This window comes from Haliotis rubra, unplaced genomic scaffold (genome assembly GCF_003918875.1).
Source record: "Haliotis rubra isolate DU_JTF1 unplaced genomic scaffold, ASM391887v1 Scf622, whole genome shotgun sequence".
NCBI classification, from domain to species: Eukaryota; Metazoa; Mollusca; class Gastropoda; order Lepetellida; family Haliotidae; genus Haliotis; species Haliotis rubra.
This window is the reverse complement of record NW_025767327.1, coordinates 158,549-179,827: the sequence shown is the minus strand read 5'-3', so window position 1 is coordinate 179,827 and position 21,279 is coordinate 158,549. Positions and strand designations below refer to the sequence as shown.

The following is a 21,279-nucleotide window of genomic DNA, read 5'->3' as shown; positions in this document are numbered from 1 at the left end:
GGCCGCAGATAACGGTAGACAGTTCCAAATGTTGAGCTCAACGGGGTCGCAGATAACGGTAGACAGTTCCAAATTTTGAGCTCAACGGGGCCACAGATAACGGTAGACAGTTCCAAATGTTGAGCTCAACGGGGTCGCAGATAACGGTAGACAGTTCCAAATGTTGAGCTTAACGGGGCCACAGATAACGGTAGACAGTTCCAAATGTTGAGCTCAACGGGGTCACAGACAACGGTAGACAGTTCCAAATGTTGAGCTCAACGGGTCGCAGATAACGGTAGACAGTTCCAAATGTTGAGCTTAACGGGGCCACAGATAACGGTAGACAGTTCCAAATGTTGAGCTCAACGGGTCGCAGATAACGGTAGACAGTTCCAAATGTTGAGCTTAACGGGGCCACAGATCACGGTAGACAGTTCCAAATGTTGAGCTCAACGGGTCGCAGATAACGGTAGACAGTTCCAAATGTTGAGCTCAACGGGTCACAGATAACGGTAGACAGTTCCAAATGTTGAGCTCAACGGGTCGCAGATAACGGTAGACAGTTCCAAAGGTTGAGCTCAACGGGGCCACAGATAACGGTAGACAGTTCCAAATGTTGAGCTCAACGGGTCGCAGATAACGGTAGACAGTTCCAAATGTTGAGCTTAACGGGGCCACAGATAACGGTAGACAGTTCATACTGTTAAGCTAAACAGGGTCGCAGATAACGATAGACAGTTCCCATTGTTGAGCTCAACGGGGCCACATATAATGGTAGACAATTCATACTGTTAAGCTAAACAGGGTCGCAGATAACGATAGACAATTGACACTGTTGAGCGAAGCAGGGTCACATATTGCTAGAAAGTACTCCTGCTTGTGAGCTAAACAGGGTCACACGGAACACGATCACGGACAGCGATAAACAGTTTAAGGTGCAAACAAACCATAGATAATATGTAGCATAATCAGACAGACATGCCAACAACCCGGGAGAGTGGCCCTGTAGCAGAGGTGTTCCGCTGTCACGCAAGCGATCCAGGTTTGTTTCATTCAGTTTCTGCTGCCCCTGGCGTAATATTGCAGGAATCTGATTAACCAATCTCCCCATTCTGGTATTTTTGATGGATGAAGGTATTGACCCACATCCTACCCTAACAAACACATACAACGCACGCCACAACCCCTACACCACATTTCTAGTCTTCATGCTCTCTGGCTATGTCCCCGGATGTTGATTCTGCTGAACTGGTTTGCAAACCCACATACGCCTGCATTCTGTGGACCCAGCCACCTGAGCACAGAACAGCGAACCAGTCTCGACACAGCTTCTTTATCTTAACCACCTGCTACTACTTTGCTTCTACTCATCACATATCGTGTGACGTGTGGTTGCACACGATCGTGTAGGAGTGAGTGAGTGAGTGAGTTTAGTTTTACGCCGCTTTTAGCAATATTCCAGCAATATCACGACGGGGGGACACCACAAATGGGCTTCACACATTGTACCCATGTGGGGAATCGAACCAGGCTCTTCAGCGTGACGAGCGAACGCTTTAACAATTAGGCTACCCCACCGCCCCACAGCTACTACTTTCCTTCTACTCATGACATATCGTGTGACGTGTGGTTGCACACGATCTCGTAGGAACCATCCATCATTCATGGCAGACCCAAGTCTCCCTCGGTGACGACCATTTGATGTCACGTGACTGGGGAAGTAGGCAATACCGGGGGTGAGTCTCTGATACTATTTACCAGGAGCAGTGTGGCACCAACACAATAAAAGTCACGAACAGCACTAAGGAGGAATTATTCAGCGATCACTTGCTGGGGCATGTTCTCTATTCGCCCACATCCCATCTCGCCCACAGTTTTAAAACAACATATTGGTTAGGGATTACATAATGATCAACTTGTGTCATACCTATGACTGAAGAATGGACTCTCCTATTTTGAAGATGTGGGCGAATTGAGATGTGGGCAAATGAAGACAAAAGTAATTTACATTTTGTTTTTTATTTCTGTAACAAAGTTTCATAATGTTCAGTTCAACTTGATCAGGTGTCCAGCCGCGTCCAGAAACTGTAGCGGTGATCTTCTGCCAGTTTCCAGTTGCTGCTGCAGTCTGTGCAGGCGGCTGTCCAGGTTCTTGTAGAGTCTGGATCTTGGGCGGACAGCTGCTCCATGCTCAATCTGTCTTCTGGCCACTCTGTTTGTTGTCTCGAGCTTCTTCATTGTGATCACAAACTCGTAAATGTTCGGGTGGTGCTTCTGAACCAGCTTCTTAAATCCAAGGTGGAATCCCTCCAAGTGATTGTTTGTTCTTGGCCCAGTGTTTCCATGTTGATTCCAAATGCGAGGTGGGAATCTTGCGTCGTAGTCAACCCATGTAGATGTGATGTAGTCGTTGAACTGGCCGATTCCGTCAACGTCGGGAGACTGGTTCAATACTTCCATCCAGGCATCTTGGATCTGATCCACTGGGAGGAGGGGGGGAGTGCTGCAGCACGTCGCACGTGGGTGTTGAAGGCACGGTTGTCCTTGTAGGTTTTCACAAGGCCTTTCTCTGAAACCTGCCGCCAAACCGCCATGTATGTATCACGAGACTTGCTTGGCAGCAGGGAGAAGGCGACTGGGAACATCTGTCCATCCACAAGGCAGTGCACAATGTAGACTTGTTGCCACAGGCTGGGACACACAAAAAATGTTCCGTCCATGTAGATGGTTTCTGCATTGGCGAGGATGTCCAGCATCTCTGCGGTACTGAAGATCAGGATCCTGTCTTCATCTTCGCTGTCTACAACGAGGAACTGTTGTCCGTCTGTTGTCTCAGTCCAGGAACCTTAAAAACAAGCAAGTGTGTTAGACGTTGTTTTTTTGATGAATGAATGAATGAATGAAGTACACTGTCAAGAAATCAATTGAGCATTATGCAAATATCAGTAGATAAGTTAATACTTAAAAAAGGTACCTGTGAGGTCTACATCAGCACGGGTACGTGGGACTGGTGGAAGAACCTTGGCACGCTGACGGTAGAGTCCAGACTTGATACTGTAGAAGGAAGCAACAGTAGCAGCAGCTTCTTCGTCTAGGTTCTGGGTCTCTTCATTGTAGATTTGCTGGACAGGCTTGATCTCTTCTTGAACGCGTTGTCTAAGTCTGGTGAGAAGTCGACTCTCTTCTTCATTCACTAGTGGAGGATGGTTGTGTTCTGATACTGAAGTGATGTGATCCCCAATGGTGCTGCATCTACCCTTGCACTTGTCGATGATACACTTCCAGTGAGTGGCTACCTGTCTGTCAACGTGCAGTCGATACTTGTGACCTCCGTGTAGAACCTGTTTTCCTCCTCTCTGCGACAACGTGAACTCTGCTTTCTGTAGGTTAGCCATTGCGACTGCCCATACTTTGCAAACTACCATACTTATAGGGTTGCAGTGAGTTACTAAATTGAAAGGAGAGAGAAGTTATTTCCGATTAGTAGATACATTAATTAATAATACTCTCTACTTTATTTAGACAAAATTGAAATATACTTTAAATCTTCTCTAAGTTTCCTTCTCCATCCTGTATAACTACCACAACACTGAAACAAGAGCACTTTGTCAAGTAACTCAGAGATGTATGTGATTTTAGACTAATCCCCCCCCCTTGTCAGGACACCCCATTATGAGAGTAGGGGTGCATTGTCTGACCCTAATTAACCTCTGATGTTTTTTGTGGGCCAATTGGGATGTGGGCAATTAGGGATGTGGGCGAATAGAGACTAAGCCCTTGCTGGTCATATTAAATTAAACGTGACTGCAAAACAATAGCCAACAACCATCCTAACCAATCACGTTAATGTTAAAACTCACATGTGGTGTGCGTAAACCTCAAGGGCGGCTTAACGGCGCTACTCGATATATACACAGACAGAATTTACATAGAAGCATAGTCGTAATGGCCCGGGCTGATTAATCTTTAATTTAATTTACATATTTTTTCAACGATGAAAGACGTGATGACATTACCGAAATGTATTTGACAGAACCGGTTTACATTATAAACAGCGCTTCTGATTGCTCGTAATTATTTTATACCCAGGGGTCTTATTATTTAAATCACCGAACCGGTATCAAATCAGATTATCAGTCAGATTTGTTATCCTAAACAAGCAATTAATAAAGTTTGACAAATCTCATTCAGGCGATTACGTAAATCATGATAATGACGGTGCCCTGGGTGGGCGACAATATGGGCATGTCGCTTTAACTGGTCGTGATTAAGGAGAATTCTGGTCATGAAGAGGACCTTATTGAAAAGTAGAAAAGCACGAGAATGCTGGTCATTAGGCGAAGCATTACCTTGTATTAAATCAGTTGTCATGAAATTTCTCTTCAGTGGTTTAAATTACTTTCAGGTTGGTTATTTCAACAGTACGTGCGACGTGACTTCTGGGTCGTTAGTCACTGTTTGTGATGAGATACAAATATGTTGAGAATTACCCATGGTCGGAAGGTCAGTTCGAAAATATCTAGATTTAAGGGAACGATTAATGATCATGATAACAATCTTGTTGCCATTCGCAGTCTACTCATTTTCCTGGCTTTGATGAGGCACAGTCAACTATCTATGATAGCATTACGATAATACCAACTTAGCTACGCCTACACAAACGATGTCCACACTGCGCATGCGCCATACGTTTTTGCAGGACTGATGATCTGTCGTGAAAATTCTTGTATGCTGAAGTAAAAAGCCATAAGATGTTCAACACGGAATGGGCGAGGACCTGACAATATGATTAAATGAAGGAATGTTGTTATGTGCCGCACTCAGACATATCAATGTCATGGCACCGTGGCTAGTAACTAATGTTGTCTTAATCAGACAAACCCCGTAGTTGGAAGTGTGACGGGCTAGTGATTGTCATGCCGACCAAACAATTAGATTGGCATTACGTATCATAAGAGAAGACAAGTGAACTTTCAGGACTTGATGTGTGATTCTGCAGGAAGTGAAACCCGTGGAGGTCCGGGGTATAATGAACCTTTGATCAGTAACCCATGCTTGTCATAAGAGGCGACTAACGGGATCGGGTGGTCAGGTCAGACTTGTTGACACATGTCATCGGTTCCCAATTGCGCAGATCGATGCTCATGCTGTTGATCATTGGAGTGTCTGGTCCAGACTCGATTATTTACAGACCACCGCCATATAGCTGGAATATTGCTGAGTGCTGCGTAAGACTAAACTCACTCACTCACTCAACAGTAAGAATTGTCTACCGTTGTATGTGACCCCGTTGAGCTCAACAGTAAGAATTGTCTACCGTTGTATGTGACCTCGTTCAGCTCAACAGTAAGAATTGTCTACCGTTGTATGTGACCTCGTTGAGTTCAACAGTAAGAATTGTCTACCGTTGTATGTGACCCCGTTGAGCTCAACAGTAAGAATTGTCTACCGTTGTATGTGACCCGGTTCAGCTCAACATTTGGAACAGTCTACCGTTAAATTTGAAACAGCTGAACTCAACAATGTCATCCGTTGCATGGTGTTAAAGATTTGTCGAAATTAATAGCAATTAGGTTTTGTATGAAACATGGTCCATGTCATAAGAATATTATGTGTTTTTTGCTACTGAAGATGTACCACGAGGAAACCGCTATGGCGATTTTTTCCTTTCTTGACACGATCGATCTGTCGACGTTTATAACTGGAACTAAAGCGATAGATAGAGAGAAAAACACCTTGAAATTTGTTCACACAAAAACAGATTCCCTGGAGGATAGATCCATCTAACACTGCAATTGTTGCTTAGAAGAAGATTTACAGAACCCTTGGTTCAATATTTCAAGATTGCATCACTTTTTATGAAGTTGTTTTCAGTTACTGTCAGCTTGTCGGCTATTCTGAGATGGATTCACGTGATTTAAACTGATTAAATGTTGGAAGTTTGTATAATAAGCACATTATAAATTGAAGATCCGGGATAGAATGATATTTTTAATATTTTCCCTTCTTCTGGGTAAGTGGTGCAGTGATGTTGGCTATGCTGATGCTCCGTGTCTTTCTGGGTCTTCGGCAACCTATGCTTGTTGTCAGCGGCGACTATGGGGATCGGTCGGTCAGATTCGGCTACTTGGTTGTAGCATGCCATCGTATCCCAGTCGCGTAAATCTATGCTCGTGATGCCAGTCACTGGATCATCTTGTCCAGTCTCTTTATGTGCAGATCGCCGCCACATATATTCAATATTGTTGAATGCGGCGTTAAACGACAAACGAAAGGAGCAAGCTTCCACATTAAACATTACATATGACCTTTGTGCTGATGTTTTGTTTGTAGTTGGTATGGTTTGCCTTTATAGAAAATACTTATTGTAATTATCACTAAGATCGGTTGATCACTGGATTTTCTAGTCCAGACTATATTATTTACAGACCGCCGTCACATAGCTGGAATATTGCTGAGTGCGGCGTAAAACTAAACTCACTCACTCACTGTAGGAAGTGAAGGACTACCAGTCATGACCATCCGATAATCGTGCTGATTCGTCAGTCAGTCAAAGAACACTACTTTCTTCTTTCTTCTACAAGCCGAGATGGCTCTCACCTTTCACCTTTCTGCATAACAAACAGATACATAGACATGCACATGTCCCTAAGGTAATAAATAATGGTTTAAATAATAATTGCTAAAAGATATGAATATAAAGAACACATTGTCCCTACTAACAGACTGATGTATTGACCGCTAATCTAAACATGCCTCTTTAAAGGAGAGACCCGTGAAGATCCGGGATGGAATATTGATCTTCAGTAACCCATGCTTGTCATAAGAGGCGACTAACGGGATCGGGTGGTCAGGTCAGACTTGTTGACATATGTCATCGTGTCCCAGTTGTGTAGATCGGTGCTCATGCCGTTTATCACTTGAGTGTCTGGTCCAGACTCGAATATTTACAGACCGCTGCCACATAGCTGGAATATTGCTTGAGTGCGGCGTAAAAATAAACTCACTCACTCACTTTAAAGGGAAATTACTATCCACCCATTAGCCTAGCATTCCTTACAGCCTTAGAGCAAGGCTAACTGATACATGAAACAGTTTGTAATGAACAGCCTTCAGAGCTGCTTGTATAGAGCTGCACTATATCCAGAACTTGTTGAACTGATGCCTCGGGATTCGTCCGCCGAGAGATGCTGGTTATCACAGCCCCAGTACAGCTGGACGTTGTGATCGGATGATAGCACAGAAGCCATGCAAGCTGACGCCACATCTGAAATGAAAATAGTCCATTAGCTCCAAAAATCCTTGTCATTCTATTCGTTGTTCGAAAATACATTTAGAGAGTGATTGCAAGACAGAATTCAAGTGTGATTACGGAAACGCAGAAATTAATCAGATAATTTCTGAAGTTTTATTTCTCCGTTTATGAGAAATAGATCATATATCGGATATATTATGGGTTTTAGGTACAAATGAAGCCAGGCGTTGTTTCCTTTAAGCAAACTGTCTGTGTAGTCGGAGAAAGGCGCCAATAGACACTGTCTGAACCTCACCGGTGTGACTCTATCTCTTAAACACTGCGGGGGAAAACTCATTCTAACATAATGACGAATTCACAGTTGATAACAGTCACGTTGTATTTTGGATTTATGTTTAGAATGTTTAAAGGCATTTAAAAGGTAAATGTTCGCTACAAGCACTAAGTTTAGAGTATTGGATGAATATTGTTATAGACATATAAAAGGTGGATTATTATCGTCAAAGGCATTTAGAGGTTGGATGTGTTCTCCGACCCCGTCATTCATGTTTTGTTTCTCTATTTCATTGTTGCATTCTATATTGCATACATCTGTGAAATACGCAATGTCATTTAGAAATCGGTCATCTGTAACACATGTTATATTTGGGATTAGGTGCCTGACTTTGAGGGTTTGGGTTCAAATCCCTGATGGGACTCAACCCAACAAAAGTGCTACAATTTGTGCTTTACGAAGAAAGTGTAATTCCAAATATAACATATGTTTCATACGGGGAGGTACTGCCAGGCCGACAATCGAGTTTTTATCTATGTTTCAGCCCCCTCCAGCAGGTCGACATGGCGCAACATTTTACCCTTGCCAATTTAAAAAGGATTAGCCAAACAATGGCAGTGGGGGATTAAATCTTGGGGACATGTCAAAAATTTGTTGGGGGAATAGTTATTTACGACTGGCAAGATGATGCGTGTATTTTCAGAATATAATATTGTCTTTACGTCATCACACAAACATGTACAGTTTATACACTTGTTCGTTCATTTATTCATAAATTAATGACTCACATTTTAAAAATTTACCAGCACTTTTCATACATTACATTCATTTTGAACAATTTTCATACATTACATACATTATTCTAAGCACTGTACATATAGTTCATACATTTCCAAAGTAAATTCAATAATGGTGAACATTTTCTTAAACTAAAGCGGTGAACTCAAACTCAAACTTAATGTATTCAGTAAGTGGTGAGCTAAATTCAATGAAATGATGAGACGACCCCATACTGTCAAAACAATGATAATTGGCGTTAATTACTTCAAAGGACACCGGCAAGTCGGCCTGGCGCACCTCTCTGCGTGTCTATTTGGTACACATGTCGGCCTCACAGGACGACCCCGTTTCATACGTCTGCTACGAAAATATGATACTGAATTTAGTTGAATGGGTCTGAGAACCTACCCGTGTATCAAATCATTTGACACAGTTAGTTCAAGTCGAGACAAGGTGCATTTACCCTCTGAAGAAGAATGAGAAGACGCATTGACAGTGTATAAAATCATTACAATAACATCAGACAACTCGCAAAGTAGAGCCTCCTAATACTCTGGAGACACAAAGTTCAAACACATTGTGAATGTTATTGAATTAATGTGTATATACACGTATACTCAAACTTTGATTGAACTAAAGATTAAGTCATATAGGAAATAAAGCAGTGTCACTGTACAGCCACATGTTGGTGACAGTCGTGCTCCTGAAAGCTTACATACATCACTGAATCCATAATTGACAGTTCCGCTTAAGACAATGTGCCTCTGAGGACATAAAAACCATCACATTTATATTTCAATTTGTACGCCTGGCATTTTTCCAAATGTACATTGTTAAAGCAGTAACTGTACAGGGAATCTCAGCAAATGGTTTCTCGAGGCCATAGATCAGAATTTGCACTTCTTCCTAAACCTGTTTCCCACACCCCTGTATTCCATTCGATTTCCCGGGCATGTTTTATTTATGTATTTTATACAACGCTGCAGCACGGGGAATACCGTTTGTTCTTGAGGTTGTACCATTGTTGTTTCCAGTGATTGCTGGTTGGGCGATGCCTTTCTATACTTTCACAATTAAATGGAATTTTCACACTTCCCGACTTGCTGGCACTTATTGTATGATGGCTCGTGTGGTCAGTCTAAGCGACGTGGTTGATGGCGTGGAGTCGCATCCTGTCCGCGGGATCGTTGACTCACCCAGCTCTCCTACTAATCCTACATCTCACCCTACATCCCCTCCTCACACTACATCTCACCCTACATCTCGCCCAGTATCTCACCCTACATCTCACCCTACATCCCCTCCTGACCCTTCATCTCACCCTATCACTCCTCCTCATTCTACAACTCACCCTACATCTCGCCCAGGGTCTCACCTTACATCTCACCCTATCTCCCCTCCTCACCCTACATCTCACCCTATCTCCCCTCCTCACCTAATATCTCACCCTATCTCCCCTCCTCACCTTATATCTCACCTTACTTCCCCTCCTCACCCTACATCTCGCCCTACATCTCGCCCAGCGTCTCACCCTACATCTCACCCTATCTCCCCTCCTCACCTTATATCTCACCTTATCTCCCCTCCTCACCTTATATATCACCCTATCTCCCCTCCTCACCCTACATCTCACCTTATCTCCCCTCCTTAACCTTATATCTCACCCTATCTCCCCTCCTCACCCTACATCTCACCCTATCTCCCCTCCTCACCCTACATCTCACCCTATCTCCCCTCCTCACCATATATCTCACCTTACTTCCTCTCCTCACCCTACATCTGACCCAGCGTCTCTTCCTAACCGTACCACCCCTCTTCACGTTTAGCATCACTATCTGCCTAACACTAGCCCTACATTGCAGTCCCGTCAGTCCCCGGCCACTTTGACCCTCATGTGTGGCGAGCTGCATTCCCTGGCGATTGCATGCCGTCACGACACTAGCAAAGAATATTTAAAGCTTTACTTCCACCTATTTAATGTTACCAAAGAGAAAAGATCAGAGAGGTACTTGGAGTCCAACATATGGATAGCCCGTTTGGCTCAAAAGCGGACCGATGAATTGCAATCTAACTCAAAAACTAATGAACATATAATACTCAGTGAAACGCTGAGCATAATCAAAACATCAGACCAACTCTGTGAGAGTGAGAGTGCAAAGGGAGGAACAGCCATGTGTGCGAGAAAGTATGGAGACGGCACAGCACAGGTAAATGAATTAATAACTGTGTGGGCACTTGTGCACGTGCTTCACGTTCACATGGCTGTTCCTCTCTTTGCACTCCTCCCTCGTAACAAATAGTGAACTGTGTCAAAATTTTAATTATACTTTGTTAAACAGCTTTTTTTTAATTTTTAGGACATTAATTCTACCAAAAAAATCACAGAGTTGGTCTGATGTTTTGGTTATGATCAGCGTGTCATTGAGTATTATATGTTTATTAGTTTTCGAGTTAGATTGCAATTCATCGGTCCGCTTTTGAGCCAAACGGACTATAGTAGGCAATCTACCCGCGTGGGCATACATCCAGTATCGGCTTACTAATTTTCAGTTGTTAAACTGACGTAATGATAGTGCGTCAGTTGAGAATTCGTTTTCGGATAGCCTGTTTGAAAGAACAGAGACGTGCGCAGTTGATCAGTAAATCTCGCGTTCACGCGTTCTCGCATGGCGACATTTCAGCGTTGGGAACTATTAACTGATTTGAAAGACATCGACCAGTCGTTAACATTGCACTAAATCTTGCATTCTTACAGGTGTAAGTGAAAAGAATATTTTACGCGCGCTTTAAATGCAGTATTTCTGCTGGTAATTCATCAAGACATGGGTTATTTGGTGCTTACATTCTTCAATTCCACACCTTATAATTTGCAGTTGCTGAAAAGCAATAGGATTGGTAGTAGCTGCAGTAGCAGCAGAAATGTTAGCAGTAGTAGGAGTAGTAGTAGTAGTAAAAAATAGAGATTATAAACATTGAGTTGTATCAGTTACAGTACTATAATTGTAGTGTAGTGATGAACGTAATAGTAGCAGTAACAGAAGAGGCAGTGGGGGTAGTGGTGCTGGTAGTGGTAAGGGTTCACCACTGTGTAAAGCGGTATGCTAGTGCTTATAGCAGTAACTACGAGGTGCTTGGAGTTATTTGTTTACAACGGTCACGTGACCCAGGCAGTCACGTGATCTGTGCAGGAAGCAGGAAGTGGTGAGCCGCAACAGGCGGTTACGAGAAGATAATAATGATGTTACTGTGCCTTGCAGCTGTCCTTGTATGTCTGACATCGCCCCCAACTCTCGCGAGAAGTCCGCGGGATGCTGCCAAAGGATGCACAGCACCATACGCACTACCTAATCTCCCCTTTTTTCGTCGTTTGGAATGTCCCTTCTGGAGGGTGCGAAGCGCACGGGATTAACCTAAACTTGACAACTTATCGAATCGTAACGAACAAGAATGATCAATTCATGGGAGAAAATATGGTTATATTTTACGGATTTGGAGACTGGCCTTCCCTTCAGACGCCCTCAAATGGGGGTATCCCACAGGTGAGTTTATCCGATAATTGCCCAGTTTAATGGTGCGTATCGAAATATTTTATGAGCGCTTTGCTGAATTTACTTTGGCGAGCCGTGTCCACTCATTGCTTATTGTTTGACGCCACAGTCAGCGATATTCCAGCAATATGGCGACAATCTGTAAAACATAAGTCTAGACCAAGCAAGCCCGTGATTTATTAAATGAAGAAGTCCAGACTCTTAGGGTACGATAATAAGTATCAAACACGTCACCTCAATAGCAGTTAAAGAAGTTAAATGTACGTTCATCATACATGTATTATAGTATATTATCCTGCCATGACAGTTTTTACCTGTAATAACATTAGAGAAACAGGTGGTTCTTAACTTTACCTTTTAGCATATGTTACGATAATCCATTCGTACCACTAGCTTACATATGTACATGATGGACAAGCATGTTCCCAAAGGAAACCGAGTTTGACACTGTTATTTATTTATTTATTTATTCATTCATTCATTCATTCATTCATTCCATTCATTCATTCATTCATTCATTCATTCATTCATTCATTCATTCATTCATTCGTTCATTTATTTATTTAGTCGGGGTGGTGTGGTGTGTTGGTTGTCACTTTCCACATAACATACGTCAGGCATACATCTTACCCGTGAAGATCCGGGTTAGAATATTGATCTTCAGTAACCCATGCTTGTCGTAAGAGGCGACTAACGGGATCGTGTGGTCAGGCTCGCTGACTTCGTTGACACATGTCATCGGTTCCCAATTGCGCAGATCAATGCTCATGTTGTTGATCACTGGATTGTCTGGTCCAGACTCGATTATTTACAGACCTTCGCCATATAGCTTGAATATTGCTGAGTGCGGCGTAAAACTAAACTCGCTCGCTCAGACATACATCAGTGTTGACTACTGTATCCCTGATCCTCCTAGAACCTGCTGAGTGAATCGGGGAGATAATGCCGCGTTGTAAGCTTCATCACTACGTGACAGTTTTCCGGGAGAAACGTCAAAGGGGGCTAAGGCGGTTGCGACGTTTACGACTTTGGCTTAACCTCCGCGTATGAACATGGTGATGATAAAGTGAAGTTGAGTTCTCTACCCACGACGAGCAGGGTAGGTAAGGGAGGCAACTCTTTACAGCACAGTGTGGTATACAGATGCCATGTCCTGATCATCTCCATGGCTAGCGTTTTGGTAAACCTACGCTGACCCATGCATTGATGCACCTTCCACCAGTTCCTTTCTGCTATTTTGTACCTCCCGTGAAGATCCGGGTTAGAACTGATCTTCAGTAACCCATGCTTGTAAGAAGTGACTAACGGGATCGGGTGGTAAGGCTCATGTCATCGTATCCCAATTGTGTAGATCGTGCTGTTGATCACTGGATTGTCTGGTCCAGACTCGATTATTTATAGACCGACGCTATATAGCTTGAATATTGCTGAGTATGGCGTAAAAATAAACTCACTCACTCAATGCCATTCTAAACCGTATATTTTTCGTTAACGCCGCCAACAAACAGACTGTGAAATGTACATGCATTATTCCTCGGGTCAGACGGAAATAAGAGTCAAGAGCTAAGTCTGCTACCAATTAAAGATGTGCCATGAGTGGTGATTCCGGTTCAGCATGTCACGCGGTACTATACGCAGCTCTAGGGGACGGTGGGTAGCCTAATGGTTAAAGCGTCCACTAGTCATGCTGAAGACCTGGGTTCGACTCCCCACATGGGTACCATGTGTGAAGCCCGTCTGTGGTGTCCACCGCCGTGATATTGCTGGAATACTGCTAAAAGCGGCGTAAAACCATACTCACTCAGTATAGCTCTAGGACTTGGTTCGTCACCCGGTCCAGCGTCTGTAGTATCAACCGCGTGTTTGCCAGAGTGAGTGAGTGAGTATGGTTTTTCGTCGCTTTTAGCAATATTCCAGCAATATCACGGCGGGGACACCAGAAACGGGCTTCACACATTGCACCCATGTGGGGAATCGAACCCGGGTCTTCAGCATGTCGAGCGGACGCTTTAACCATTAGGCTACCCCACCGCCCCGTGTTTGCCAGAACCAAATTCGACGTTTGTCAAACATTGTTGATGTTGCTCTAAAAATTCTGACAGCACCACAAAGCAGACCGAAAGTAAACAAACAATAACAAGATTGTATATTGTTTATTTCAGGAAGGAAACCTACCCGAACACTTCCGGAAGGCGGCAGCTGTGACGAACCAGATCATCCCCGACCCAAACTATTCCGGATTGGCGGTCATCGACTTCGAATCCTGGAGACCACATCTACCGCTGAATTTCGGCAGTTTAGGAATGTATAAGACAAAGTCAGTGGAGCTGGTCAAGAAACAACATCCCACCTGGACAAACACGACACAGATAATGGAGGAAGCAACACGACAGTTCGACATCGCCGCCAGGTAAGTGTCCCATTGTTTATACACAGGAGGGCATCTTAGCTTGGTCAGAGGTTGATGCGTCTTACCGGTATCTTCTTTTCACTGGTTCGAATCCCAATTCAGAATCAGTCAGCTCCATGCTTGTGGGTTTTATAAAACTAGTAAGCAGTTCCGACGTCAGCCTTTCACGCTTAATATTTTTTTAGGTCTCTGAGAGACATCAAGGAGCTGGAAGATCAGGCAGGCTTGAAACTTACTTTTCTGGATATAACTGTCCCTATTGTATGTATTGAAGTTACATGGCAGGATGGACCATTGGGTGCTGACTGAGACAGGTCATGGTGGAGGTTTTGGCAGGTTGGGCCTTGGGGTGTTGAGTGGGTTCGAACCCATGAAGGTCCAGGTTAGAATGAGCCTTTAGTAACCCATGCTTGTCATAAGAGGCGACTAACGGGATCGGGTGGTCAGGCTCGCTGACTTGGTTGACACATGTCATCTGTTCCCAATTGCACAGATCGATGCTCATGCTGTTGATCACTGGATTGTCTGGTTCAGACTCGATTATTTACAGATCGCCGCCATATAACTGAAATATTGCTGTGTGTGGCGTAAAACTAAACTCACTCACTCACTGACTGGGTTAGGTCATGGTGGAGGTTTCGGGTTTCGGTTACTGTGTTCAAGATAGCCACAGAACTCAATGACCACAGCTGCAGTAATTGCAGACTCGATCAGTACGTTAACTATCACGTTGGCACGACTGTTTAGTTTTTTCATAATGTTCACCTAAATACATTTATTGGATGTGCATTACAGGAACTTCCTGCAAGGATCTCTTCAGCTGGGCAAGCAACTCCGTCCGAACGCCCACTGGGGTTACTATGGTTACCCGCGATGCTGGGGGTCGTCAACAACCAATGAGTGCTCAGCCCCTGGGACACAGACTACCAATGATAAATAGTAAGATGCAAAATTACCTTCATTTAAATGGTTTTATTTAGACGACACCTACTCGCAATGCATGTTACCATGTTCCTTGTGTCTCACTTCAATATGGCCTGTTTGTTTTGCTTGGATTTCGAACCCGTCTACCTTTGAAATCTGCTGGCGAAAGTAGAAGTCGTATAATCATTGAAAAATGAAATTCAAATTATTCGGTACCGACTGAAATTCCGAAAATACAAATCTGAGGGAAAAGTTCAGAAGTTGAAAACAGAGCTTATAAGCCGATCAAGTTATTATTCATACCACCAGATCCAGTGACCAACCAAACAAACGCCAAAAACACACACACACATGGTTAATTTATGATGATGTACTTAATCTCAGTTTAATTAGAAGGTATCACTGTTCTTAGTGATGAAGTTATGTGTAAGCTTAATATTTCCGAAGGAGACGAAGCCGTGACTGATGTTATTTACAGATGAAGAAAATAATCTTGCTCTATTTGTAACATGATGTCTGTTCCAAGGAAATGTGAATACACTGCATCTGTTTTTAATCACCATGAGAGATCTACCCACAGTACATACATACCTTTACCTTGCAGCATGGGGTGGCTGTTCTCAACCAACACAGGCCTGTTTCCCAGGATTTACACCAATCGGAACACACCAATGCACAGCCGTTACCTGTACGTCAGACAGACAGTGAACGAGACGCTCCGAGTGCAGGCGAAATGGTCGGGGCTCAACACTCCCATCATGCCGTACACTCTGAGTCAAGACAACGGAACAGACTTCTTCCAGAAGGTCAGTGCCGTGGACGTGTGTTCCCCGGAGAACCTGCCGCGTTCACGGAGTATTACTCATATTTATGGGATCAGGCAGAGTGTGATCACCTGTCAGTCAGATGGTGAGGTGAGGTGAAATTGGGTTTAACGTCGTGCTTGAGAATATTTCGCTCATTTGACGACATGCATGCGTGTGTATGTGTATGTGCGGCTGCTTGTACTAGCCCAGACTTAAGCTGGTTTTATAGTGCTAGCTCACTGAGATACCATGCCGCAGTGAAGCATGAATACCCCACTCAGACACAGTATACTGACTCCGAGCCGACCAGTCCTTGTTGTACCCAATAATGCCGAGCGCCAGGCAGGGACCAACAAGTACCATATTTTAACGTATTTTGGTATGACGCGGTCGGGGATCGAACCCGCGACCTTCCGCTCTCCGGGCGGACGCTCTAACCACTACACCGCGGAGGCGGTCGTCAGTCAGATGACCAGAACCACATGAGTCATTGCTAGCTAAGGGATAATTCCGTCCCGTCAGGATTCTAAGATGGTTCTCAGGAATCTATTCTTGTAATAGGCGTCTAAAACAACAGTTGGTAAGACATTTGACGTTCATATTTCGGCCAAAGTTAAGCAAAGACGCGCTTCTGATTGGTTATTCAGAGGTATCAAAACATAATAACCACCTCTGAATGAGCTGACTCCACGACCGCAATGAAAATAGTCACAGATTATTAGCCTGTCTCTCTGTCATTAATTTTCAAGTGTGCGAGGTTGAAAATGTTTAATATACGAGGTCAGAATCTCCTGGTAACCTAGCGCCACATCGACAGGATATTTATCTACTGATTCACACACTCTCTATTTCTAGGATGACCTCAAGGTCGCCATCGAGGAACCTGCCGCTATGGGGGCTTCTGGCGTCGTCGTCTGGGGTAGTCATAGTTTCTTCAAGACGAAGGATGAATGCCGTATGATGCAGAACGACATCAACAACGTCCTAGGTCCCTTCGTCAAGAACCTCACCGACTTCACACAAGCATGTGCCAACGAGCTGTGCAACAACCACGGCCGTTGTATCAGGAAGGACTTTGAGGCCACCACACAGAACTTCCTCCGTCTGTACCAGAAGGAGGCTTGTGTGAGGCCGAGGGAGGAGTATGAGGACACGAGGGACAAGAGGCGGGGGGTTGTTCGGGGACAGGTACCCCAGACTGAAGAAGTATGAGTATTATGTGTGTAGATGTCTGCCCGGATGGTCAGGTGAATATTGTAACAAGTCATAGGGTGGTTGTAATTCGAGATAGGTACGCACAACACTTGGGGGGCTGTGAAATGCACTGTGCCAGCTTGGTCTGCTGGAAACATTGTGGTCAACATTGTAATTACTGCAGATGTTTGTATTGCTCCTAATGTGATATTCTAATACTCTTGGCCTGTACAGTTGAGGGACATGTGTCTTTTGCATATTTCCTTCTTCCTATTTTTTTTCTGTCATTTCATTAATGTACAATTCCGTGACACACAATGCATATCTGTGGAAGCCATGATCTTAGTGAAAGATTTTGAAAGCAGCGTTCAACCTCTTATCTGTGTGTAACGCATGAAATGCAAAATGGTTTTAAACTCCACCATTTTTAGATGGAGAATTCCAGTATTCTGAAAACACCACATCTGTTCAGGGTATGTGTTCAATATTTCACAAGGAAAATATGCTCTTATTAAAAGAGACTCCGTGCAAAAGGTTGATGCTCAAAGCGCCAACATTATTACTGCGATAGATGGTGATATTGTCACACCAACACAGACACGTGCTGAAGTACAGTGTGCAGTAACATTCCATTATCAGAGTTTTGAAATTGTAAATGGCAATAGGTTTTCGACTGTTTGAAACTGGATCCATTTGTGATTGATCTGACACTTATTACGAACATCTGTGATATACATTCCCATCACATTATCAGCGTAACATTCACGGAATCGAGCGGCGGTAGCTGACAGACTCAACTCGGTCGCCCCTCATACAGACGTGTCCAGGCGTCAGTGTAGTTATCAAATGAGTGCGCTTGTTGTAACATTGTTACCAAACAGATATAGTTTGGATAGTGTACACGTAGGAGTTGTACGCTTCACATTGTATTCACATCTTTTAACACAGGCATATTTTTAGATTGATTTTTGCATATACTTATTGCACAACATGTGAATATGATTTTACATGAAATATCAAAACCATAATATTGTTTATCTGTTTTATAATACTAAAGTTATTTCATTGATCACGCCTTGTGTGGCTGACATACGGATCTCTTTCCATATTCCCTGCTGGGTGCTTTGGGTGCAATTTATGTATGTAAAATCGCTTTATACAATGCATTTACTTAATACAATACAGGGGCGGTGGGGTAGCCCTGTGGTTAAAGCGTTGGCTCGTCACGCTGAAGACCCGGGTTCGAATCCCAACATGGGTACAATGTGTGGAGCCCATTTCTGGTGTCCCCCGCCGTGATGTTGCTGGAATATTGCTTAAAGCGGCGTAAAACCAAATCATTTACATAATACAATACATATCATTGAACGCCTTGATCCAAGAGGGTTTTCTGGTGTAGTTTCAGTTTTCACTCTGTTAAATAAAGATGACAATCATGTACTGATGCCAGTATATTCAGGACGAGTGTTTTGTACATGAACATTAAGTCACTTGCGATAATGATATGTATTACATTATAGGAATCGGAATGTTATTTCTCTTTTCGATCAGCCTTTATACACGCGGATAGATCGATATGAACATGTATACGTTCTCACCACAATAAAACTATTTTCTTATCTGCCCTTATCTGTTGCTGCATGAGCACGACTGTATATGCTTGTAGTGGGTGGGTTTACCGGTAGACGTCGCCTCCGTTCTACAGGATATACCAAAGCAATTTCACCAGCGATCGACAATACACGCACAAAAGAAATGTTTACCCTTTAAACCTGAAAAAAACACATTTTGAACCATATGTCGAATGAAAAGGCATTTGGAACAGTTACCGCGATAGTGTATTTCTTTATTTTGTCATTGCAAGTGTCTTGTACTACCGACGGTGGGTTGTATAAGAAATATATATATATGTACATCTGGAATATGGAAACTTGTACTCGATACACAAATACTTTAGGGAATGTACCGCATACTTACTGTAACGTGTGTACTGATTCATAGAACATTCATTTTATTATTGTAAAAGTGAACATTACAAGTGAATTATTGACATTAACATTAAGACTCGCATTAGAACATGTACTAGGTTTGAGGCGCACTAATTCAAGCCCGGATTCCATAGCCATTATTAGAAGGATGATCAATAAAGAAAGGTTATGTGCTCAAATACAGACTGTAATATCTGAGCGTTCTGACATGACCGCTTGCCTGGAGATACTCGGACATTACCCTCTACCTCATGTAACTCTCCATTCTTTAAAAATAATGGAGCCGAGGCCCCGGAGGGGCCGAGGCACATTATTTTTAAGTAATGGAGAGTTACGAGGATATTACCCTACTTAAAGTACATTCAAAGTATTGGGAATATTTCTGTTATCAAAATTAAATGTCAAAATGACAAAATGAAGTCTTAAATTTGAAACTGGTACACATCGCTCCATTCCAATACATTGACAAACCTTGTGTTTAATGGACGAAATATCTGTCATGCTCGGCAGTAATGGGGACTGGTATCACCGTGTCACAATGTTTCCGTGTTTTCAGGTAACTAAACTGCTTGATTTTGTATGCGTTTCTTGATTAATCTGCAAACAGTTGAATGTGACTGTATATATATACTGACTGACTGAGTTTGGTTTACGCCGCTTTTAGCAATATTCCAGCAACATCACGGCGGGGTACACCAGAAATGGGCTTCACACATTGTACCCATGTTGGGATTCGAACCCGGGTCTTCGGCGTGACGAGCCAACGCTTTAACCACTAGGCTACCCGTCCGCCCCTTACTGTATATATATATATATATATATATATATATATATAAGTTGAGCTATACGAATCATAGGCAGGAACAAGTTAACAACACATTTCTTCCATATTGCTGAAGCTGAGTATGTCACAAAATTCGTTACCGACATTGAGAGTGAGTGGGTATGGTTTTACGCCGCTTTAGCAATATTTCACCAATATCACAGCAGGGGACACCAGAAATGGACTTCACAGATTTAAACTGTTGTAGGGAATCGGACGAAGATCACTTCAACCACTCGACTACTCCATCTACTCATACTAGCATGGCACGTGTTTATAGGTGATGGCGATTATTGACCATATATCAGCTTACATTTATGGAAAGAACATAACAATACTTTCAGTTTTGATACCATCAGAAAAGTCATTGTACAGATTGATATTAATCTAATGACTTACGTCTAAACGAAATGCGTCCCAGAGAAGTGAAACCACATTTATTTCCTACACTTAAGTGCCGTCACAAATTAATTGGTCAGTTACATCCTCAGTTCACAAGGTACGGTTACACTGCTTGACAATGCCGGCATATTGTAGCAGTGCGCATTATAGCAGTCTTTAAAGCAGCGTGCTCTCAGACTCTAAACAGTGAGTTTAGTTTTAGGCCGCTTTTAGTAATATTCCAGCAATATTACGGCGGGTGACATCAGAAATGGGCTTCACACATTGTACCCATGTGTGGAATCGAACCCAGGTCTTCGGCGTGACGAGCGAATATTTTAACCACTGGACTACCCCACCACCAAGAAACTTCAGGATGATGCTTATCATGTATATGATGGATGCACGAACATGTGATCAGACTGCCCATTTCTCATTCAATAAGCAAGAGATGTGGTCAAATCAGGAAGATAACTGAGGTCACAAGCACCCACCAGGATCACCGGATCGTCATTACCCCCTCGACAGAGCAGGTCCCAAGGTAACTAAGGGTCAGCTGTTACAGCCAAGAAGATAGCTGGGACTCATATCTAAACACCAATACATGTCTTCCTGTACTGGTCACTTTACATTAAAGAGAAATCAGGACAGTATGCCAACGTTAAGGACTATTACAAGTCGACATCTACGCTTAAGCCTACCACTAATAATTTGGCTTGAGGGACTTCCCAAACAAGTTTAGTGGTTCAAAAGGCACAAATACAATTATTGATAGAGGAATAATTTTACAGACTTGTTGGAAAGAAACTAAATGGTATTACCAGTCTAACCCTGTTAGGACGAGGTTAACGTTTCTGAAGAGATGCTGTTGCTACGTTTGCGATGATACTTATCTGGAATTCGACCATAAGATC

General features: G+C 43.1%; 1 protein-coding gene across 1 annotated transcript; it reads left to right on the top strand.

Moving 5' to 3' along the window:
• The first annotated feature begins 11,501 nt into the window (after nt 1-11,501).
• Nucleotides 11,502-18,355, top strand: LOC124256273 (hyaluronidase A-like). Its single transcript, XM_046690243.1, has 5 exons — nt 11,502-11,830; nt 14,002-14,249; nt 15,045-15,188; nt 15,778-15,979; nt 16,835-18,355. The coding sequence occupies exons 1-5, from the start codon at nt 11,600-11,602 to the stop codon at nt 17,189-17,191; spliced, it is 1,182 nt and encodes a 393-aa protein (XP_046546199.1). The 5' UTR covers nt 11,502-11,599; the 3' UTR covers nt 17,192-18,355.
• The last annotated feature ends 2,924 nt before the right edge of the window (nt 18,356-21,279 follow it).